Source organism: Nematolebias whitei, chromosome 1 (assembly GCF_014905685.2).
Source record: "Nematolebias whitei isolate Nwh7 chromosome 1, NemWhi1, whole genome shotgun sequence".
NCBI lineage: Eukaryota > Metazoa > Chordata > Actinopteri > Cyprinodontiformes > Rivulidae > Nematolebias > Nematolebias whitei.
In genome coordinates this window covers 19,602,486-19,627,050 of record NC_056498.1, presented here as the reverse complement: position 1 = coordinate 19,627,050, position 24,565 = coordinate 19,602,486, and the positions used below count along the sequence as shown (strand labels likewise).

The 24,565-nt window shown below is 41.0% G+C and overlaps 1 protein-coding gene across 1 annotated transcript in view; it reads left to right on the top strand.

The window, feature by feature from the left end:
• Window positions 1-24,431, top strand: part of phka1a (phosphorylase kinase, alpha 1a (muscle)) — a 62,046-nt gene extending 37,615 nt beyond the window's left edge. The window contains exons 17-33 of the mRNA XM_037675514.1: window positions 1,328-1,406; window positions 1,532-1,692; window positions 2,983-3,144; window positions 3,253-3,347; window positions 3,488-3,633; window positions 5,749-5,902; window positions 5,990-6,148; window positions 6,216-6,345; window positions 8,333-8,434; window positions 11,115-11,230; window positions 11,446-11,484; window positions 13,458-13,487; window positions 17,060-17,104; window positions 19,705-19,866; window positions 21,297-21,350; window positions 23,892-24,092; window positions 24,185-24,431. Of these exons, the coding sequence (XP_037531442.1) occupies window positions 1,328-1,406; window positions 1,532-1,692; window positions 2,983-3,144; window positions 3,253-3,347; window positions 3,488-3,633; window positions 5,749-5,902; window positions 5,990-6,148; window positions 6,216-6,345; window positions 8,333-8,434; window positions 11,115-11,230; window positions 11,446-11,484; window positions 13,458-13,487; window positions 17,060-17,104; window positions 19,705-19,866; window positions 21,297-21,350; window positions 23,892-24,092; window positions 24,185-24,358 (2,009 nt within the window). The 3' untranslated portion in view covers window positions 24,359-24,431. The remainder of the gene's footprint in view (window positions 1-1,327; window positions 1,407-1,531; window positions 1,693-2,982; window positions 3,145-3,252; window positions 3,348-3,487; window positions 3,634-5,748; window positions 5,903-5,989; window positions 6,149-6,215; window positions 6,346-8,332; window positions 8,435-11,114; window positions 11,231-11,445; window positions 11,485-13,457; window positions 13,488-17,059; window positions 17,105-19,704; window positions 19,867-21,296; window positions 21,351-23,891; window positions 24,093-24,184) is intronic.
• Window positions 24,432-24,565: the final 134 nt, after the last annotated feature.

Here is a 24,565-nt window from a genome sequence, read left to right as displayed (position 1 = left end):
CTGCTGCTATTTGCTTGTGCAAATTAAAAAGAAATTCAGCTAATTTCATCTGTTTCTTCAGCTGTTTTGTGCAATTTTCAGCTAACTGCAATATTTTTGTGCTTCTTCTAATGTTTTTTCTGCTAAATTCAGTTTGTTATGCTCCTTTCATCTTATTTATGCTAGTTTCAGCTTTTTCTGCTACTTCAGCTATCTTCTTCTTTTGGCTTTTCCCTCTTCATGGGTCACCACAGCGAGTCATCCTTCTCCATCTCACTCTGCTATTTATAATAATATTAATAATTATAATCATATTAATAGCTCCTTCTGCTATTTCAGCTATATTTAGCTGTTTTATGGTAAATTGAGCTTTTTCAGCTAATTCCACATTTTTTGCGCTCTTAAGCTGTTTTCAGTCTAATTCAGCTAAAATTGTCGCTCCACTTCATTCTGGTAATTTAAGCTTTTTTCTGCATTTTTAGCTACTATTCAGCTGTTTTTGATGTTTTCTGCCTTTTTAAGATAATTTCCACTCTGTACTTATTTCTGGTTCTTTCAGCCTAATTGGGCAAACTTGTGTTCCTGCTTTCTTCTGCTAATTTTAGCTTTTTCTACCTTTTTAGCATTTCTTTAGCTAATTTCAGCTGTTTTCAGATAAATTCAAGTTTTGCGAGGTAATTTCTGTTTCTTTCAGCCTAATTAGCATCTTTATGCTAATTTCTGTTTGTCATGCCCCTTTCTGCTTTTTTCTGTTAGTTTCAGCTTTTTCTACAATTTCAACTACTATTTAGCTGTTTTTATGCTAATTTTAGTTTTTTTAAGCTTATTTCACATTTTGTAAGCTAATTTCAGCTCTTTCTACATCCTTTTGGTAGTTAAACTTTTGGTAGTTGGGGGCCGAGATGGGGTAGAGGTAGAGCAGCCGACTTTGGACCCGAAAGTTGTGGTTCAACTCCCAGCCATGCCCACATGTCATAGTGTCTCTGAGCAAGACACCCAGTCCCTAATTACTCCCCGGGTGCCTACATAGCTGCCCACTGCGCCACCTGAGTATATCTCAGGTGTGATGGGTTAAATGCAGAGAACTAATTTCATCAAAGCATGGGAACAAACAATGATGACAATCTCAGACTTCCCTTCCTTCCCAGGTTTCTATGTAAATAAGCAGTAATGGAAACTGACTGCAGGGTCAAAGTTCATAAAATAGTGTCCATATGAATCACTTTGGAAGTTCAAGACTTTAGATTTTAATTGTTTCTTAAGAACTCCACTTTGAAGATCTGAATCATTTAAAATATTTTTTACTAATTGTTTTTAAGTGTAGATCTTCTCTCATTTTGTGCTACAGCTGAAGATCATTCAGACCTGGACCCTGCTGTCTTGGCTACACTAAAGAAGTTACAGGATGGATATTTTGGAGGAGCAAGGTGTTGCCTTTTGAAATTTTAAACTCACAGTAGATCTAATTTTTAGCTTCTGCCTTTTGTTTTTGAGATATCTTTATGCCCTGACATTGCTGTCTCTTAAACACGTCCTTCTCCGTCCTCTGCAGGACCCAGACGGGGAAGCTGTCGGAGTTCCTGACCACTTCCTGCTGCGCTCATCTCAGCTTCCTGGACTTCAAGGGCTCTCGTGGCATGGGCCAGCACCGTGAGGAGAGCGATAGAGATGATTTCGGTGCTGGATATGTGCACGAGTTACGATACGATGATGGTAAGAATTTTTTAAAAAGAAGAAAATGGTTGTGTATTTTTATACAGTGGATGTAAACTCTGGTTTCAACTGAAAATATTCTGTTGCAAACTCACAAATTCCTTTTTTATTTTTTTCTTATTCACGGATCCTTCTGGTGATAACTTAGATTTGTTCAAACAACTCAGCTGCTGGCATGGCTTCAGTTGTAAATCAACTGATGCTGGAACGCAAATAGTGGGCGGGGCAGGGGATCTGGGGCTCCTTCTCCATACAATTTTGAATAAATTAGATGCTATTTCTTGCATTTTGGTGTATTATAACAGGCTGTTAAACATCTGCGTTTACCTGCATTTGTAAACACTGCCAACTCTTCTCCGCTGAATTCACTGTCCTTGTTGTCCGACTCCACATGTGAAACCTCCAGGCGCCTCCTCCATCTGTTCATGGCGGCTGCCTGTGGGCGGCTGCCTGTGGGCTCCTGCCTGCGTACGACTGCCTGGTTAGCTCAGCACTCACCCCCATCACTCTTTTAGGAGCGGAGATTTTTTCAAGGGTAGGGGCAGAAATGCTTACTTGAAGCGGCAGCTCGTATTAAGAAGCTCATAAGTGGCTGTTGTGTTTAAAATTAGTGTTTATATAATTATTTTCAGTTTACATAGCCAGTATATAAGTTTTATTCGTTCAAGGCAGTCATATTTGTTCATAACTTTATTATTAGTAAACCTAAGAGTTACTCGATCCAAGCAAACAGTTACTGGAACACACCCTGTCAAAATAAGTTGTTTGGCGTATTGTTTTATTAAGTGTTTAGTGTTTTCTTAGTTTGAGTATCTCTAAGTTCTTATCTTAGATCTTATTACTGTTTTTCTTTTACATTTTATACTTTTGTTGGATGTAACTGGGACCCTGTGTACACAATTTTGTCCCACCACATGTACCACATGAGATGGGAATGACAATAAAGAACCTTGACCCTTGATATTATAAAAGTGAGGGGGAGAAAAGGGCTCACGCAGAAGAATGTTAAAAGAATGAACACATTGTGGAAGGTTCAATTAAATCTTAATGCGTGATTTTTAAAAGGTCTTGACTTTCAGCTGCTGTTTCTTTAAATAATCTTGTTCTTTTAAGCATTTTACTAAAACTGAGGAGAATTTGAATCATCTAACAAAATGACCCATAAACAGATGTGGTGTCATTTTTTTAGATTTAAATTCAATCCAAAATTTCTGAATTTATTTTGTGATGCTCAAAATTCTGAATATTTACATTGAACTAAATGCTAATTACACCCCACCCTCGCTCTAGAGGCAGACGACCTTGCACAGTACCTAGACCACCTTTTGGCCCACTCCGCCCCTAAGAAGACCAAGCCTCAGGTGGGAGGTCTGGGCAGATTCAAGGCCGTGGCCACCAAAACCAAGGAGATTGTTTCTCTGATGAACAAGGCTCAGGATCTGAACATTCACAGTGAGTGAGCTCATGTTATCTCCACAAACTAACGGTTTATACAACAGCTTTAATTTTAAGAATACATTGCGGTTCTCCAGATTTTAACTTTTTCGTTTGTTTGTCCAGACGTCAATATGTACCTACCAAGCAAGCTGTTCCGCTCTCGTCAACCATCGCTCAACCTGAATCTTCCAGAAACCTCTGCTCCGCAAGCAACTCAGGTGAACCCTGTTTTGCTGTTTCTTTTCTTTTTCTCTTCTTCGTCCTCACAAGCACAACATTTTAAGCTTTACAGTCTAAAAGCTCAATGCACCACTCTTTAGTGGCTCTGACTAACCATTCTTCTGCCTCTGTCCTCCAGAGCTCAGAGGTGGTGGCCACGATACAGAGCGGCATCCCCAAAGACGCCAGCGGAGCCGTCGATTACAACGCTTTGGTCCAACTGCTGAGAGACACCAAGAACCTTCAGGACCAGGCTGATATACTTTACATCCTCTTCAAAGAAAAGTGAGGTTCAGGTTTTATTGGAGCTTGTGAACCGTTTTCAGGTGGTTTACAGAAGCAAACACTTCGAAACAGACCTAATTATCTCAACACACATTTGTCTTAAATTATCAGTACGTTATTCATCCATCCATCCATTTTCTTTACCCACTTATTCCAACTTGGGTCACGGGGGGTCGCTGGTGCCCATGTCCAGCAATCACTGTGCGAGGGGCGGGGTACACCCTGGACGGGTCGCAAGTCCATCACAGGGCCACATAGAGACAAACGAGACAAACAACCATTCACTCTCTCACTCACACCTAGGGACAATTTAGAGTTACCAATCAGCCTAACATGCATGTTTTTGGACTGTGGGAGGAAACCGGAGTACCCGGAGAAAACCCACGCATGCACGGAGAGAACATGCCAACTCCACCCAGAAAGGCCCCTGGACCGGGGTTTGAACCAGGGACCTGCTCGCTGAGAGGCAGCAGCTCTACCAGTTGCGCCACCGTGCTGCCCAGTACGTTATTGTTCCTCCAAAATTATTTTCTGGTACCGTTCAAAAGGATTTGTTGTTCTGTCCCATTAGCCACACAAGTCAGAATTTGCTAATGGAATTTACATCAAACCCAACTTAACAGTGTTCCAGTTACAGGAGATAAACCCATTAGGATTTGCTCATTATTCTCCATGACCTTGCTTTTTTTAATAAAACAAGCTAACAGAAACAGAAAAAAACAAATGATTTACGTTAATGACAAGACTCTGCGGGTAGCAGGTCACTAATAAGAAAAAGAAAAAAAAAACACACAAATAGCCTGCCGCAGTATTTTTCAAAGCATGTGTTATAGAGTCCGGCTGATATGGAATTTTGGCTATCGCCAATACCAGTATTGGAAGGGAAAGGCAGCCACCAATAACTAATATAATGGCTGGAAATATCTGAGCTTTGTCCACCCCCAAGAATCAAAGTAAACAGTGAGTGGAGCGAGGCTTGTTTATTTAGCGCAGCTGTTAGCAACCATGAAGCTAAGCAAATCAGATCCAGCTAGACCTAGACCCCCTCTAGGTTTACAAGTGGTGCACTGGTCATAAAAAACAGTCTTCCTAACGTGCATTCACATTTTCTATCCTCCTCCTATTCACCGTAAAGTTATCAAGTGTGTTACAAAAATATAAATTAAACATAGAATTACCCTTCCCTGTTCATTGTTTAAACAGTCAGTCACATATGGCGAAGGCCTAATTAGTATTGACTGCAGCGGCATTTATTTTTCTTTGTAGAGTAAGTAAAGATTTCAGACAATCATTACGATGAGGATGACAAAGATAACGTTACTGACACAGGATGTCCTCACAAACTGGAAGCTCAGTCCGACAGGACTCGTTTCTGTAACTACTGATAACGGGGCTAATGTCATGATGGCGCTGCAACTGAACACTAATGTTAGCTTGCTAACTTGAGAGGCTTGTAGATAATGACAAGCGGGCTAGAGGATTGAAGAGAATTTATAATCATTGACTTATTTTACATATCAGTTAAAATAAACTTACCATGCTCTGTTCTGCAAAATACACTGCACAGTATTGTTCCCTGCTTCAGCTGCGATGAAAGTGAAACTTAAGGCCATGACTAGAAAGTTGTCTTCATGCATCCTCTGCTGGATACATTGCATAATTACGGCTGGTTCACAGCATGTGTTCATATCAGTGCATATTACTGCACCACCTGGTGGTGGATGGGTTAAATGCAGAGACTAATTTCACCATTGTATGGAAACATGCAGTGCTGACATTGTGATGACATTATTATTATTATTATTATTATCACTGATACCAATATGTCTCCAAACGTCTATATTGACCTCAAATATCGGCTCCTACCGATATATTGGTTGGGCTCTAATGCATTATATGACCTAACTAGTTCCCATACATGCACCTCTCTCCTCCCCTCACTGCTGCTGTGGATCAAGACTGAGACATTTTTAACATACAGCTGATTTGAAACATTTCAGAACATCTTGAATTTTATGTTTTAGCTACATGAACATCTTTGTGATTGACTTGAAGTAGAAACATGAAGCAACAAGACATTGGTGAATTAATTTAATCTTCAGTGTTGTACTTCAGGGGTATGGAGTGGGACACCCAGCTGTACGGTAAAGGCTGCACAGTCGGGTCTTTACTGGGTGATCTTTACGAGAAGGCAGGTGATCTCAAACAGTGGGGGCTTATCAGGATGATCTCTGGCATGCTGAAGAAGAAGGTGGAGGAGCTCGACTCGGTACGCCACATTAACAAGTGCATGTATGCATTTTGCCACGTCCTGGTTTCCAGTCCTCTCTTCTAATCAGTCACAATTTCTTGCCAGGCCTGCTCCGATTTGCTCGCCCACCAGAAGCACCTGACTGTAGGTCTTCCTCCTGAACCGAGGGAGAAAACCATCACGGCTCCCATCCCTCCGGACCAGCTGTCTGCTCTCATCGATGAGGCCAGCGACAACAACATCAGCGTGGCCATCCTCACTCAGGTGGGTTATATCTTCAACAGTCCCTATAGTGCTCCTTCACTCACCTCCTGCCTTCTCTCCCTACCAGGAAATCATGGTGTACCTCGCAATGAGCATCAGGACTCAACCCGGTCTGTTCACGGAGATGTTCAGACTGCGAATCGGCCTTATCATCCAGGTCATGGCCACCGAGCTGGCTCAGTCACTCAACTGTTCAGGTGAGACCGATGGCAGACAGTACGCAGAAAAGAACAAGAGTGTTGCCAACATTATATAATACACCCGTCAATACACCTGTAAGTTTACAGAGTAATCAAAATCCAAATCTTAAATTCCCTCCCACAACAGATACAGATACAGAGATTCTTTATTGTTGTTCACACCACATGCGGTACATATGGTGGAGCGAAATTATGTACACAGGGTCCCAGTTACATCCAACAATAAAATGTAAAAGAAAAACAGTAGTAAGATCTACGACATGAACTAAAAAAACATCAACTAAAAATACACTAAGCACTAGTAGCATAAAAACAATACGTCGAACAGCAGCACGAACATGAGTCTGTGTGAGCAGATGAGCACGAATGTACACAGCAGCATGAAACAGATCAGCAGCAACATGAAATAGATCAGCAGCAACATGATGTGATTCTTCTGGTTAGAGATTCATGAGTCTAACAGCCTCAGGGTAGAAGCTGTTCCTCAGTCTAGTGGTTCTACACTTACTGCTCCTTAACCTCCTTCCTGAGGGGAGCAGGGGCAAAGTGTGTGTGTGCTGGGTGAGTGGGGTCCTTCATGATGCAGGTGGCCCTCTTCCTGCATCTGGAGGTGTAGATATCTGTGATGGTGGGGAGGCTGACTCCGACAGTCTTCTGTGCAGCCTTCACCACTCTCTGCAAAGCTTTTCTTTCTGCAGCTGTGCAGCCTCCATGCCACACGTTGATGCTGGACAATACATGACCAGAGTAGTAGACTTCATCAGAAACACTCAAGATTTATTTAGTGAAAGTGGTCTTAATAAAAAATAATTTTTTGAGAATATTTTCTATCCTAAACTTGTGTGGAGACACACCATGGACAACTTACTGTGCACTGTTTATGGATGGACATTGGACAGAAAGGAACAATCTAGGAATGAAAGGGTTTGGCATTTCTGTGTTGCTCAGGTGTGGCTAGAGCATAGACAAGGATTTAACAAATAGGTCACATGTGACCTTTTGACCCTGTGACATTAAAATCATTAAGGTTCATCCTTGACCCATGAAGGCATCCAGCTGTTCAGTTTCACATTCCTACGTTACACGGTTGCAGATTTGGAGCACAGAAACATTTTCACAAAAGGGTCACCTGTGACCTTGACCTTTGAAATTAATAAGGATCATCCTTAACTCAGAGTGGTGGTTCAGGGAAGTGGTGGCACAGTGGTTAGAGAAGGTGGGTCTGTGATCGGAAGATCGCCAGTTCAACTCCCAGTACAGACAACATCAAAATGTGGGTGGGATAGATGAAGCACCCACACCTGCCTCCACCCTCATTTGCCCCACTCTGGGCCCTTGAGCAAGGCCCTTAACCCCCACCATCTGTTCCCCTGGTTCTCCTAGATGGCAGCTCTCTGCTCCACACAGAGGGCTGTGGTAGCTCGGTGGTCTGTGGTTGCATCAGGAAGGGCATCCAGCACAAAAAAAAATCGTCAAGTCTTCGTGGTTCTTAGTTCGGTGTGGCGACCCCTGAAGAAGGGAGCAGCTGAAAGAAGGAAAAAAAGTCCTTAACTGAGTAGTCTGTACCGCTGAACAGCGAAATGGGTTTGAAATTCCCATGTTAAAGGGTTTTCAATTTAGGGCTTGGACAAAAAATTGTCCGCAGACAGATAGCGGACAGATGGCGCCATACCATAATGCATCTCGTCACGGGAATAAAAAACTGTGGATGGCTCTAGATAATAAATTGTTTACCATATCTTTAGCCTTGCAGAGTTGCTGGGGGGTGCAAGAGTTTGATTGTCTAGTCTGCATAGGTTTAATGAATCCCAAGACATTTTAAATGATTATCCAGTCATTTATAATGTAAAAAAAAACCAGCAGATTTAAAGCTAGAACAGAATACCTGAACTCACACCAAAATACCCATAAAGAAATGATTTCTTAAGTAATAAATATTGAAGGGTTTTGATCAGGCATCATGTACTTGTTTGTGTTTTTGCAGGAGAGGAGGCCACAGAGAGTTTGATTAGTCTCAGCCCGTCTGAACTGAAGAATCTGCTCCACCACATCCTGAGTGGGAAGGAGTTCGGGGTGCAGCGCAGTGGTCAGTTCTCACTTTGACTTCTTTTCAAGTCAGTTGTGCTCGTTTCAACATTTTTAATTTCTCCTTTAAACTTTACTTGTATAACCAGTAAGGATGTTTCCACACACATCATTTCACATTTATTTTTGTTTAAGTAATGACAAGGTAGAATATGTTGTGTTTTTAGATTTGAATCATTTTAGAACCTTGTATAAACCAGATTATTGTTTTGTGCTGATGAGTCAAATCCAATAATTGAACGAGAAATCTTTGATTACTTTACGTCAGTCAGAGATTCTTTATTGTCGTTCACATCACTTGTGGTTCATGTGGTGGAACGAAGTTGTGTACACAGGGTCCCAGTTACATCCAACAATAAAATGTAAAAGAAAAACAGTAATAAGATCTAAGATATGAACTAAAAAAACATCAACGAAATATACACTAAGCACTAATAGCATAAAAACATTACATCTAACAGCAGCACGAATATGAGCCTGTGTGAGCAGATGAGCACGCATGAACACAGCAACATGAAACAGGTCAGCAGCAACATGAAACAGATCAGCAGCAACATGACGTGATTTTTCACAGTGATCATTCTGGTTAGAGATTCATGAGTCTAACAGCCTCAGGGTAGAAGCTGTTCCTCAGTCTAGTGGTTCTACACTTACTGCTCCTTAACCTCCTTCCTGAGGAGAGCAGGGCAAAGAGTGTGTGTGCTGGGTGAGTGGGATCCTTCATGATGCAGGTGGCCCTCTTCCTGCATCTGGAGGTGTAGATGTCTGTGATGGTGGAGAGACTGACTCCAACAGACTTCTGTGTAGCCTTCACCGCTCTCTGCAAAGCTTTTCTTTCTGCAGCTGTGCAGCCTCCATGCCACACGTTGATGCTGGAGCACAGGATGCTCTCCACTGCACACCTGTAGAAGGAGGTGAAAATGCCTCAGAGTTCAGTGATGTTGACACCACCTTTGGAACATTGAACATAATACCTGTATACCTGGATTATTGAGCATGGACTTTGTTGTTTTCAACCAGTTTGACAAGACTGTCAACAAGGAAGAGGGCCAGCAATGGAGGAGGGGCATACCAAAGAGACCATCTTAGCACAAGCAAAACTGGTTTGTTCCACTTTGGAGTAAGCTGTTGGGGGAAGAATCAGTTGTGTTGTGTGTTTCCTTGACTGATGAAGCCTTCCGGATTGAAGGTGAAACATTTCAGCACAAAAAAAAAGAAACTGTCCAGATGACCTGACTGAAAAATGTTGGATTGAACATAAGGTCTAACAAAGTTCAATCTGGTCCTCTGGACATTCAAAAAAACAAAACAAAGCAAAAAAATGTAGATATGTTTCGTCTTTCATCTGAAAGACTTCCTCAGTCTGAGGTGCTGTATTCAGCTCAGTCTCTTAAGTAGCTGGTCAGCACAGAAGATCACCATCATCAGGCCAGGACTCTGCGGTCTTCATTCATCTCCAGGCCAGCGGTCACTCTTTCAGGGATGAAGATGTTCACATCCTGGACAGAGAGGAACGATGGTTTGAGAGAGGAGTAAAGGAGGCCATCTTTGTGAAAAGAAATCGTCCATCATTAAACAGGGGTGGAGGCCTCCAGGTTCAACTGTCCCCCTCTTACAATGCTGTTATTGCTAGTAGTATCACTCAGCCCTCTGTGAATAGTAAACAGCCATCAGTGTGCTAATGACCCATTGTTAGGCTGATGGTCCTTCTTGACCACGTGAGCAGCTGGTTTTGGTTGTCAGCAGCAAACTGGTTGATCCACTCCGAGAAGGTGCTATTTAAGAGACTGAGCTGAATACAGCTCCTCAGACTGAGGAAGTCTCTCGGATGAAAGACGAAACGTATCTACATTTTTTCGCTTTGTTTTGTTTTTTTGAATGTCCAGAAGACCAGATTGAACTTTTTTAGATTTTTCTACCTGGATTATTGAGCATGCATCAGGATATTGAACATAAGGCTTCTGTTTTAGCTTGTTGTTTTAGCACAGCATAGCTTCAGATGCATTTCCTGATGTTAGTACGTGCTGTCAAGCGATTCTCGAACTGGGGTCCCCGGACCCCTGGGGTTCCGCAAGCCGGTGCTTGGGGGTCCGCAAAAAATAAAATAAAATAAATAAATAAATATATAAATATATATATATATATATATATATATATATATATATATATATATATATTTTTTTTTTACAAGCACGTAGATGTTTAACAACCTGTTAAAATACACCAAAATGCAGGAAATTACATCTACTTTATTCAAAATTTCTGGGGGAGGACCTCCATATCCCACCCTTGCCCGCTATTTATGTTCCAGCATTGATCAGTTTACAAATTATTCCCTGTTACTTGGTCTGACTACTGCTGTAATGATTCTGTTCAGTTCTGAGGGGTGTCCAGTTTAGATTTCATCTTTGCACATAGATTTTATAAATCAATATAATACACAACATCAATATTGTATTTTTGTGTATGTCTGTTATCAAAACATCTAACAAACCACTGGACAGATGTTGCTGAATCAATCAGGCTATCATTGCTATTCAGTCGTTGCTTAATTTATTGACTTGTTTCTTCATTTTCTTATTTAAAAATTTCCCATCGTGACTTTTTATCGTAACTTTTTGAAGAATAAACATTAATCATTGGTGCTTCATTTTCATCTTCCTGTATTTCCTCCTCCACAGTGAGAGAAGGGGACACCGGCGTCAGTTCTGCCATCTCCATCCATCACCTGGGCAACGCCGGCGCCACCAAGAGCGAGAGAGCCGGCATCAGCAAACTGAAGAGCGACATGAAGATGGTAGGAAAATTCTTACAGGAATACACGGACTAACACAGTTTCAACTGATTCTTTTCATTTTGAGTTGCATTTAGAGACACAGTTAGACTTTTCAACCCAAAACTAGAGCTACGAAACAAACTCAGCAGCTGTTTGGGAAGGAAAGGAGGTGGATTAAAGATGGACATGATTCTGTTTTAAACACTGCAGTAAACTGACTGTTGTGCTTTTTACAGCTGGATCGCAGGCTGTCTTTGATGGACTCGAGTAAGGAGGTGATGATGATGGTTTTTAATATAAAAGTGGGTGTTAATTCACTGGCTGTGTGCCCACACAAAAGATAATGGTGGGGAAAAGAAGACTTGGTTCAGTAATTGTATTCACGGCTCTGAACTTTGTGTAGACAGAGCACAAATGATCCTAAACAGGTTCAACAAATGCAATTTCTATAAGCTTAAAGTATCAGATATAGATGATTGATGATTAATTATTATAAATTATGATTGATGATGATATAGATGATTAATAGAAGTCCTTTAATTCTTCCACACTCTTGTTGGTCTAGATTTATAAACTCCAGAATGAACAAGCAGAAGCTGTTGTCTCCAAAAATCAAGACGTTTGTACCTGTCTACATTTGTAATTATTTTCGAATGGGTGATTTTTTCACTTTTTAAAAAATCTTTGCAAACATAAATATACAGAAATTTCAACAGACATTGCATCAGTAGGTGGTGATGGCATCTAATGACTAACAACACAAAACCCATTGAAAGAAAATTCTGAGCTTGCCTAGTAAGGTTCAAAAAGTTGTCATTATCTTTACATATTTTATAGTTTAGTTACATCAGTTAAAACATCCCTTATACGATCCTATTGAGGCGACAACTCAAAAGACGAATTAGATTTGTCTTGTTGTATAGTCTTTACATGCATAATATACAAAACAAAAGTTGACATGTACAAAGTAAGCTGCTAGGTTTTGTTGCAGAAAACTTGTGATTTTCATTTCCGCTTAAAATAATTTACTGGATCAGTTATGTTGAGGTTGCGGTAGCTCGGTGGTCAGTGCTGCAATCTTGTAATCCAGAGGTTATGGTTTTGAGTCTATGTTGCGTCAGGAAGGGCATTCGATGTAAAACAATTGCCAAGTCTTTTACATGATTTCACTCACTGTGGCGACTCCTGAAGAAGAGAGCAACTGCAAAAAATAAAACTGGATCAGTGATGCTGTTGAAACCATTTAAGGGATTAGCTTCTCCGAATATAATATTTCTATTTTGTTTTTGCTCAAATGAACTAAGTTTCATCTTAGTCCAGTGTTTGTACATTTTTGAGAATTCAGCCTTGTCTGAATAGATTCAAAGCGGTTCCCTTACCCTATGTAGCCAATTAGATCCAAGGTCATTGGCAAAATAGTGAAAAGCTCCAAGGGAATCATAGATAATGAGAAAAAAATTGGGACCCAAGATAAAGCCTTGAGGCACCCCACAAATACAGGACACAGTTCAAATATTTTGCTAAACGAACAGAGAATCTTTTGTCTGACATGTACAACTGGAACTATTTAAGGCCTGTCTGTACCTTTAACAGAAACTCAGTTGAATTACCATACTTAAATAGTTCAACTATTCAAAAATAAAAAGCACAAACCTCCTTGCTTCCATGGGCTTTGAGGATTTGAGGATAGGATTGTTCGTACATTTTTGAAAATTCAGCCATGTCTGAATAGTTTCAAAGCGGTTCACTTATGTAGCCAATTAGATCCAAGGTCATCAGGAAAACAGTGAAAGGCTCCAAGGAAATCATAGATAATGAGAAAAAAAAATGGTACCCAAGATAAAGCCTTGTGGCACCCCACAAATACAGGACACAGTTCAAATATTTTGCTAAACGAACAGAATCTTTTGTCTGACAGGTGCAACTGGAACTATTTAAGGCCTGTACCTTTAATAGCAACTTGTAATATTACCGTACTTGAATAGTTCAACTTATTAGAAAATAAAAAGCACAAATCTCCTTGCTTCCATGAGCGTTGAGCCCTAACATCAAGGCTCTGTGGGCTTTGAAAACCCCAGATGATACTAGAGAACAAACCTCAAACTTTTGTTAACCCAAACCCAGCATCTGGAACATGTTGGCCAAAACTGGGTGGGACGTTAAGTATAATTTTTTTTAATTCAGATCTGGATGACAGAAAGGTTAAAACTCATAATCCAGAGTGGATTTCTATGTTTCTTCTTTTCAGCTCGACCAGTCCATGACACCAACTTCTAAGGTGACCGTAATGACTAATGTAAACTGTTTAAAGTGACAAACAAATGACCTCAGTGATTTGTCTGCTCTAAAACGCAGCACTGCAAGTTTAATTTCTCGTTATTTAAATATTGACAAATCTGCAGCTAACCACCATCTTTGTTGATGTTTCATTAATTTTACTGATGAATCCATTTAAACCAAGAAAATGCTAGCTCATTTTAACCAATTACGGTATGTGTTTACATTTGCTAACATACATAATTTACTGTCACGTTTTTCGTTTTTATGTGTAGAATTTAGGGATGCACAATATTATCGGCCGATATTGGCAATAAAGTTAAATAACGGACATTGGCTGTTCCATCAAAATAATTCACCGATATAAAATGTGCCGTTTTTATACATATATATATGCATACAGACTCTTTCCAAAAAATTAGAATATCATGGAAAAGTTGTTTAACTTCCATAATTCCATTAAAAAAGTTAATATTTAATAGATGATAGATTCAGGGCCCACAATTTAAACAATTTCAAGTATTTATTTGTTTATTTTTACATAATTTGGGCTTCCAGCTCATGAAACCCACGAAAACAGGATTACAAAAAAATAGAATACTGTGAAGAAATCAGACCTCACTACTTCTCAGTTTTTGCAGAAAAAAGAAAGAAATTAGGATCACAACAAATCAATCAAAATATGGTACTTTCAAAACGATACGTCAATCTTCAACACTTTGTTGGGAATCCCTTTGCCTTAATCACTGACTGGATGCGACGTGACATTGAAGCAATCAGCCTGTGGCATTGACTGGGAGTTATGGAAGCCCAGATTTCCTTCATGCTTGCTGTCAGATCTTCATTGTTGTTGGGTCTGGTGCTCCTCATTTTCCTTTTGAGAATACCCCAAAGATTCTCAATGGGGTTTAGGTCCGGAGAGTTGGCTGGCCAGTCAAACACTGTGGCATGGGCATCAAACCAGGTTTTGGTGCTTCTGGCAGCATGGGCAGAGACCAGGTCCTGCTGGAAGATGAAATTTGCATCTCCATACAGATCCTCAGCAGATGGAACCATGAAGTCCTCTAAAACATTTTGGTAGACTGTTGCAGTGACCTTGGATTTAAGAAAGCTGAGTTTGGCGCTTGGGCGTGTGTCGGCTCGGCCTGGTGTCTGCCTGGTGGGGCTCGGGTCCTCTGGCCCTGTCGGGCCTTGGCCTGGGTGGTGTGAGTCCTCGGTGCCCGGGCCTCGGTGCCCGGACCTGGACCTACATCGGTGCGGCGGGTTCCGACAGAGGCCTATGAGTTTGTCGCTGTTGGCCCCGGGGGGTCACTTTATGTGGTCGCTGGTGGGGATCTTCCGGTTCTCCCCTGTGGTCCGTTCTGGGGGGTGGGTGAGTGGTTCGTCCTGTGTGGGTGGCCCTGGGGGCTCCGCAGTCGGGGTCCCTCCTGGGGTCTTGGGCTCTGGTCCCCCCTTTTTCGTCTGCCTCTGGTCTTGGGGGTCGGGTCTCTGCTGCTTCACACTTACTATTAAATGTTCTATTAGAGAAGCCTTATACACTTATGCATGCTCACAACCACGCACAAATAGAAGCAGGGATGCTTATGTAGGCTTTATATGTAGATATGTAGATATATAGATATGTATATGAATGTATATTCATGTGTATGTATGTATATAGGCGTAGGTATGGGTATATATATTTATGGAAACTTACTGCAAAGCCATGAATATTTTAAGTTCTTTTTACATATGTATTTTGTTGCTGTGTTTTGTTATGTTTTTTGCAGGTGAACAGACAGTGGCCGGGTGTTTTGACGTGTGCTCTCTTTGTGTATATTTCTTATATTTTGGAGTCTTACTTTGTCTTTTCTTTCTTTCTATCCTATTAAAAAAATAAAAATGAATAAAAAAAAAAAAACTACACTAGATAGTCACTAGAATAAATATTTCATAATATTGGTGTGGAGAGGATGGCTGTAAGGGGAGAAGGGAGGCCATCAAGAAAAAAAAAAAAAAAAAGCTGAGTTTATAAACACCTGCACCGGACATTGCACCCCACATCATGACTGACTGTGGATGTTTCACACTGGACCTCATGCAGTACAGGCTCTGTTCCTCACCCTTCTTCCTCCAAACCCTTAGCCCTTGATTTCCGAATGAAAGACACACTTTACTTTCATCGGAAACTGATACGTTGGCTCAGGTTCAGAAGTGGCTTGACCCGAGGAACCCGACAGTTGTAGCCCATCTCTCGGATGCGTCGGAATGTGGTGGTTTTTGAAGCTTTGACTCCCGCCTCATTCCACTCTTTCTGGATCTCTGCCAGATTCTGGAATCATCTCTTTTGCTGTTGCATCTTCTCCTGCCACATTTTCCCCTTCCACTAGACTTTCCAATGATATGCTTGGACACAGCACTCTGTGAACAGCCAGCCTCCTTAGCTATGAACTTTTGTGGCTTACCCATCCTATGGAGGGTATCAATGATGGTCTTCTGGCCAGTTGTTATGTCTGCAGTCTTCCCCATATTCAACCGAACTGAGACAATTGAACCAAACTGAAGCAATTTAATGACACCTGGGGAAACCTGTGCAGGGGCTTTGAGTTTAGTAGATGATTAGTGTCACACTCAGTTTAAAACATTCATGCCATGCAAAATTTGGACTGATTTCTTCACAGTATTCTAATTTTTTTAATTCCTGTTTTCGTGGGTTTCATGAGCTGGAAGCTCAAATTATGTAAAAATAAACAAATAAATACTTTAAATCATTTAAATTTGGGCCCTGAATCTATCATCTATTAAATATTAACTTTTTGAATGGAATTGTGAAAGTTAAACAACTTTTCCATGATATTCTAACTTTTTGGAAAGGGTCTGTATATATACTGTATACAAGGCACTGTTTTTGTATGACTGTTCCAGTGTTGTCATTGTGTTAGAGTAAATGTCATGAATAAATTTGACATTAAACATAATCCAAGATGAAGTGTTGTATCATTTTCAGCCCCTTTTTTACATCTGCATTTGGTAGCAGACCAAATTGACAAAGACCATGCAGAATAAATAGTATTTTAATTCCACAGCAGAGAAAGCTATGTAGTCTCTGTAAGTAGGTCTAGGGATAAATATCAGTATTGGTATCGGTTATCGGCCAAATAAGTTTTAACATATTGGCATATCGGATATCGACCAAAAATCCAATATCGTGCATCCCTAGTAGAATTATAATTTTTTTTTTTTGGAAGATGAGTATTTTTTGGCATTAATATTGATATTGGCCTGCTTTCGCTGTAAAGAAAATGATTCATTTTCTAGTAACTTGTTTTATAATTGTGTATATTTTCCTGTATTTTACGATTTTGAAGGCTTTTTTTCCAACTAATTCCTCCAGGAACTTCCATCTCGCCTCCATCTTAATTCCTCTCATTTCACATTTTATGCATGTTGTGATTTCACCTGCTTTGGGGTTTGGTCAGATCCACCGTTCACTCTTTTTTTTAATAAATTTTTACTTATCAGCCTTTTTCAATATGTCCATCTTTTTTTTTTTCTTCTTTTTTTCTGTCTCTACTTTTGTTGTTTGCTTCTTAGGGGGTGCGAGCACAGTCACTGGACGTAGGAAGCTTCGAACCTGGGGTAAAGATCTGCTGACTTTACTAATCTTTGTCCCACTAACGGGGCCATTCTTTCTTCTTTTACTAAAATATGAAATGACACGAGGGAACTCTCACACACCTTTAAATATGTATAAATCAACATGGGTGCTTAAATGTTTGCATATTTTCGTCCTTTACTTGTCACATTTCCTTTAGAGGTGCACCAATCAGCCATAACATTATGACCACTTTCCAGGGAATGAACTAAATTTATTTCATTCTTAAATTTCTGGTTACATGTTAGCATTCCAACCTTTGTGCCATTTGTATTTTAGGCTGAAGTCTCTAAATTGTGTTTGCTTGGAAGAATAGTCACTAAACTGGTTTCTGGGGTGTTAACGTTTCAGTTTTTTTTCTTTGTTTCAGCCTTTTTTTTATAAAGTTTGCCCAAAGTTTTGTATTTTCCTGTTGAAGGAAGCTTGTTGCTGTTGAGAAGTGCTGTGTCCATGTGGGGGTGTTGTTGCTCGCTCGACATGCTTCTTTTATGGAACCTGTCAAAGTAGCATGCCTGTGAATTCTGGGAATCCAGGTTTTTCCAGCTGAGAATGGTTTTAAACATGCAGATTTAGTCACGACGGTGGTCATAATATTATGGCTCATTGGTGAATCTGTCTCCCCACTTAAAGGGTCACATATGTTTCATGATTGTCTCTCAAGAAAAAAAGAAAGAAAGAAGTTGTGCATTTGCTGCATGTACATGTGCGGCCAGTCGAAGCCATGGAGAGACAACTATAACCAGTTATTTAAAATGGTCTTCGGCCATTTTGAAATGCGGTTCTTTGAAAAAGTTACAAGGAATTAATATCTTGCCTGTTGTAGGTAGCCCTTTGAACAAGTCAATCTGGAGAAGCAGAGTTTAATTCGGAGCTGACTGACAAGCTAATGGCTAGTTGCAGCTAGGGCCAAAGTGAATTTCTGTCATCTTAAAAAAACTAAAGTTTCTGAAATTTCCTTGCGGTTCGGTCTTTGAACAGTGTGGCATCAGTTTCACACTGCAGGATTATTCACATAGAATTTAGCAGATATTTGCCGGTACAAATAGTTGCAACAGTGGAAAATAAGCTCAAATTCCCCAAACTGAAGTTGCTCAAAAAGCTATCTATAACAGGTAAGATATTAACCTCATAAACTTTTTACAGAACCTCACTTCAAAATGGTGGAACTGTCCTTTTAATGACTGTGTTTTAAAATGGGTTCATAGACAGAGTTCATAATTTAACCTGACCTAGTTCTCTTTTTTTCATCCCTTTACACTTCATCCATCCATCCATTATCTTTACCTGCTTTGTCCTTTTTGGGTCGCGGGGGTCACTGGTGCCCATATCCAGCAATCACTGTGCAAGAGGCGGGGGACACCCAGGACGGGTCTCCAATCCATCACAGGGACACATAGAGACAAACAACCATTCACTTGATATTTGTAATTCAGGAGGTAATAAATCTGTAGTGCCCTCTAGTGGAATCATCTGGTAACAGACATGTAAATACCTGAACAATCAGCTGTAGCCTGCATATAATAAGACCTCAGACATGAACCCTGAACGGGACCAATCTTTCCTTCCAGCTGGTTCCAGTACTGGAAGGACAGAATCGCATGAATGAATAAAAATCATCTTCTTCTTTCAGCTTTTCCCTCTTCAGGGTCTCCACAGCAAGTCATCCTCCTCCATCTCACTCCGTCTACCTCCATGTCTTCTCTAACTGCATCCATATATTTCCTCTTTGTCTTGTTCCTGGCAGCTGCATTTCTAACATCCTTCTACCAGTATACCCACTGTCCCTCCTCTGCACATGTCCAAACCATCTCAGTCTGGTCTCTCTAACTTTGTCTCCCAGTTGTTCAACCTGTGCTGTACCTCTGATGATCTCATTCCTAATCTGATCCATCCTTGTCACTCCTAAGGAGAACCTCAACATCTTCATTTCTGACACTTCCAGTTCCAGTTTGTTCATGAATGAACAAAAGTGAACACTTGAAAACTAGTATCAGAATTGTAGCTTTATTATTTGTTAACAATGTCCTGTTCGAACAGTGATGGCTGGATATGGGCACCAGTGACCCCTGTGACCCATAAAGGAAGAAGTGGGTAAAGATAATTCATGGATGGATGGATGGATGGATGTCCTGTTCATTTACATGGAGGGAGAGGGACATAAAACTTGTACTGGAAACAGCCTGTGGGGATGCTGGTCCTGCTTCAGCTTCCAAGTTCCTGTCGGATGTCTGGATTTTATTCACACCTAAAGTCCATTACAGCCTGATTCTGATATAAACACACGGGAAAAAGTAATTCCATATGAGCAATTCTTTACTTTTATAAAACTTGATGAGAGATTTCCTTGTTGGATGTATCTTCATGTTTTGTTTTTCTAAGGATCCCTGGAATCTTTTTTTTCTCCTCAAAGCACAGTTAACTGGTGGAATGGGATAATTCACGAGAGGACAGTGGGCCTCGAAGCCGTGAAGCTCGTTAGTTAACAGGGTCACACTGTGACTTAAAGCAGGCAGGGGGCGCCATTCCTCCACAACAAACAAAACTACAGTGCCTTTTTTTTTTTTTTGTCTTCATCGCTGTTCAGAGGTACAGACTCTCAGCTGTAGATTCCATCGATATCCCTGACAGCATTCCAGTTTCCAGAGACACCAGACACGGCCAGTGGCTGCGCAGGAGGCGACTGGATGGAGCGCTGAACCGAGTGCCGGTCGGCTTCTACCAGAAAGTGTGGAAGATCCTGCAGAAGGTCTGAGAAAGATGAGAGTTCTCAAGTTTTTGTAGTTTGTTGATGGTTTTGTCCAAACGTTGGAAGAAAAAACAGTCTAGACATATGTGTGAAACTCAAGGCCCAGGGGCCACACGTGGCCCTCGTTGACATCTTGTCTGGCCCCCAAGATGAAATGTGAAACGTAAAATACTTATGTCTCTTGAATTTTTTCAGTAATCTTTGATTATGATGTTGAAAGCACAACAGAGAACGTCAAATGAGACCAATCAAACTCTTTGTTGAGGAACCTGTGACCAAAAAAGACATGTTGAGTATCTGATTTGAGTTAATGTAGATTCTGAAATTGACCCTTAGTTTGAAAAAGGTTTTAATTGTGGCCCCGTTTTGTAAGTGAGTTTGACACCTCTGGTCTAGACCATTTTCAGAATTAAGAACTTTTTCTTTTCGTCTAGAGTTTCAATTTTTAAACTCGCAGAGTTCGTTTGTTTATTGCAGTGGTTCCCGACACTGGTCCTTGAGGAACACCATCCTGCATGTTTTAGTTATTTCCCTGTTCCAACACACCTGATTCAGTGATTTAATTGCTTCCTCATGTTCTGTAGAAGCCTGTTAATCACCCATTTATTGTACTTTCCTCCGTACATGTCTCCCCGCCATATAAGTCGTATCGTCTAAATACGTCTAATAAAATGGAAAAAAACATTTTAAAAAGTCGCCGTAAACGTTGCATCTATTATACGTCACCACTGACAACCCGGAAACGTGGGCCGGTGTTGTGTCAAAAGTCGACTGGCTGCCAAATGGCGGCCACGGGAGCGTGCACAGGAGGACTTTAACTAGAATTTAACAAGATTAACACTTAAGAACAATTATTTGTTTGCTTGACATTATAGTAAATGTGTGTCTCAGTTGAACCTTTCCTTAATAAATGCACTTTAATGGTCAAATCAGCTGCATTTCTCCTGGGCAACGTGGTGAAATGCAGCTGATTTGATGTTTGCTCGAGGAGTTCTGGAGCGAGACGAAGGTGACTTGGTATGGCAAGCCAAGTGTCTCATTAATAGCCACTTTTACCTATTAATGAGACACTTGGCTTGCTCTATTAGTCGAGTGCTCTCTAGTGGCTGAAAATGGTAGTGGTCAATAGTTTCCTTGTCAGAATGAATGAAATTGTTAGATCTCAGCCAAAAATTAGGTTATAAATATTGGAAAAAACGTAAATATGTCACTTCAATGTATAAGTCACAGGACTTTCAGATTTATGCAAAAAGGTGCGACTTATACAGCGAAAAATACGGTACTAAAATCAGGTGTGTCGGAGCAGAGAAAGCACTAAAACATGCAGGACGGTGTTCCTCAAGGACCAGTGTTGGGAACCTGTGATTTATTGATAAGAAACAATGTGTCAGAAACACCTGCAGCCTTTTCACCTTGTCGTTTTGTTGCAGTGCCACGGTTTGTCCATTGAGGGGTTTGTTCTTCCATCTTCAACCACCAGAGAGGTGAGGAATCCTCCGAATACACGCTGGTTTGCACACTTCCTGTGAAAAGAAAACAAGTTTGTCCCTTCCAAGTTTCCAGTACATTTAGCTGCTTTTACTTTAAATAACAGCCATAAAATGGCTGGGGGAGTGGTGGCGCAGAGGTTAGAGAGGTGGGCTTGTGATCCGAAGATCGCCGGTTCACGCCCCGGCCCCGACAACATCAAAATTGTGGGTGGGGTAGGTGAAACACCCACACTTGCCCCCACCCTCATTCGCCCCACTCTGGGCCCATGAGCAAGGCCCTTAACCCCCACCATGTGCTCCCTAAACAGGTCTCTCTTGAAAATGAGTTCTCGTGGCTCAATGAGACTAACCTGGATAAATAAAGGCTAAATGAAAAAAAAAAAAAAAAGTTTAAAAAGACAGAAATCAGATAAATATCTTTATTTCGACAACTGCTTCTCGCTAATGTTTCTACAATGATCGTTGCTGACAAAGAAAAAATAAATATGTCAATTATGATTTAGAGTTAAAGTAAAAAAATATTCTATTTTGATTCCTAAATTCCTCGTTTAATTTATTTTCTTTAAAATGTCTACCGTTCATCTGACTCAGAAATATTTTTGTCACGTTCAGTTTTTAGATGACAGAGAGGTTTGATAAGCCCGTTATCTAAGGGAGCGTATGAGAAGTTGTCTCAAGTCATGTGAGAAAATTGGACGAATCAGAAGAGAAACGGGGTCATGTTGTGAACAGTCTTAAGGACTTCCTGTTACAATCCCTCCAGAGGGTCGACATGTTACAATTAATAATGTAAATTTAATCAATCCCTGCAAATTCTGTTGAGTCTCACCCTTTCGACCAATCACTGCAACTTTTCTGTAAATTCTATTAAACCCCTTCCTCTCTGCCCATTTTCACTTCCTGGATACCACCAAGCCATCAGGATGAAAACATGGCCGATGCTACAAATAAGCACACTTACCCTTAAATATTACTGCTGAAATCTGTGCAAGTCGGTTTCTTCAAGTATTAAATGAAAGTGTTGGGAAACTGCTTGCACAAAAACACTTATCTATTACCCAAGACTGTAAGTTCAGGTTTTTCTAGATGGTCTTCTCTCAGTAGTGTGAACTGTACCATGTGCGTAAGCGTTTGCCGTGCTTTTGTTTCAATTCAATTCAGTTTTTTTGTAAGACGCCAAGTCACAACAGAAGTTGTCTCAGGCCACTGTACAAAAACATTCACATACATAGAAAAGCCAATTAGTAAAAGTTCTCTTTCTAAGCCAGCAGCAGATTGTGTTGACTCTTCAGTTCATCACAGTCTCCCATCCTGAGCAAGCACAATGGAGACAGTGGAAAGGAAAAACTCGTTTTAACAAGAAGAAACCTCCAGCAGAACCAGAGTCAGGACGAGCAGCCATCTGCTTCGACCGGCTGGGTTTGAGAGGACAGGAAGGAGAAACAAACACAGAGTGGCAGGTCCAGATGTACTTTCTATAGGAGGAAAGACAAAAAACATGTTATGGATAGAAATAGTTAAAAACACAAACAGGTAGAGCAGAGTAAGTGAAGACAGCAGCAGAGTGAGGGAATGTGGTCAGTTTGTTCTCCAGCAGTCTAAGCCCATAGCAGCATAACTAAGGGATAGCTCAGAAAACCCAAGCTGACCCTAACTATAGGATTTATCAAAAAGGAAAGTCTTAATCTCAGTCCAGTTAAAACTGGATAATGTGTCAGCTTCACAGACAGAAACTGGAAGTTGGTTCCACAAGAGAGGAGCCTGATAACTGAAAGATCTTCCTCCCATTCTGCTTTTGGAAACTCTAGGAACCACTAGTAAACCTGCAGTCTGAGAGCGAAGTGCTCTGTTAGGAAAATATGGAACAATAAGATCTGTAATATAAGATGGAGCTAGGTTGTTGAGAGCTTTGTAGGTTAGAAGTAAGATTTTGAATTCTATTCTGGATTTGACAGGGAGCCAATGGAGAGAAACTAAAACTGGAGAGATATGATCTCTCCCACTAACTCCAGTTAAGACTGGCAGCAGCATTTTGGATCAACTGAAGACGTTTTAAAGTATTTGGATGCCCAGATAATAAACCATTGCAATAGTCCAGTCTAGATGGACAAATGTATGAACCAGATCATCATTTTTAGATGTTTCTATTGTTTCAAAGAGTGTTTGTTTGTTTGTTTGTTTGTTTGATGCTCACAGACCCTTCCTGCAGCTAATTGATGTTTTCACTTGTTGGTTTGAGGAGAACATGATGAGAAGTGAAAAGCAGGCAGTGAAATTTTAAGGCTTAACTGGATTGTTATAATAAAAGTTATATTTTTAATGCGTAATTTTGTTGAGCAGGTTTGATTTATAAAAGGTTCGGTCAAGGCTGGGGGTTGCGAGTTCGGCCGTTTGATGTCTTTTTATACGCGTCTCATCCGTCAGATGAGTGAAATGATTCAGTCTTTTGTTTCAAATCCTCTTGTTCAAAACGCTGATGTTCCTTTTTGTTTACTACAAAACACTTGTCCTTCTTTCTTTTCCTCCCGCCTTCAGATGACCCCTGGGGAGATAAAGTTCTCCGTCCACGTGGAGACCGTGTTGAACCGAGTCCCTCAGCCTGAGTACAGGCAGCTGCTGGTGGAGGCCATCTTGGTCCTCACCATGCTGGCTGATGTGGACATCCCCAGCATCGGCTCCATCATCCACGTGGAGAAGATCGTCCACCAGGCCAACGACATGTTCTACAAGGACCAGGTCGGCACCCGCAGTTCCAAACAACTCTCATCAATGTTGCTTCCTACTAGGACCTCACACAGGTGTGTTCTCCTCCTCCTCTTCTCCTGCAGAAGGACCTGGGAGCAGACGAGCACATCTTGGAGAAGGACCCGTCCACCGGAGTGTGCAGGCTGCTGTACGACAGCGCCCCCAGTGGTCGCTTCGGGAGCATGACCTACCTCACCAAAGCCGTGGCGGTGTACGTGCAGGACTTCCTGCCCAGCGGGGCGTGTGCGGTGCAGTGAGCGGCCGCACGAGGCGACAAACACGCAACGCGTTTTATAACCAAGTAAAAATAAATGAAGAGAAAATGTTGAAGCTGCTTCACATGTTTACATGTGTCTGTGTAGAGTGTTGTGTTGTTGCCTCTTTAGACTCAACAACACTGACATGTTACCTTCACGTGTGTGTGTGTGTGTGTGTGTGTGTGTGTGTGTGTGTGTGTGTGTGTG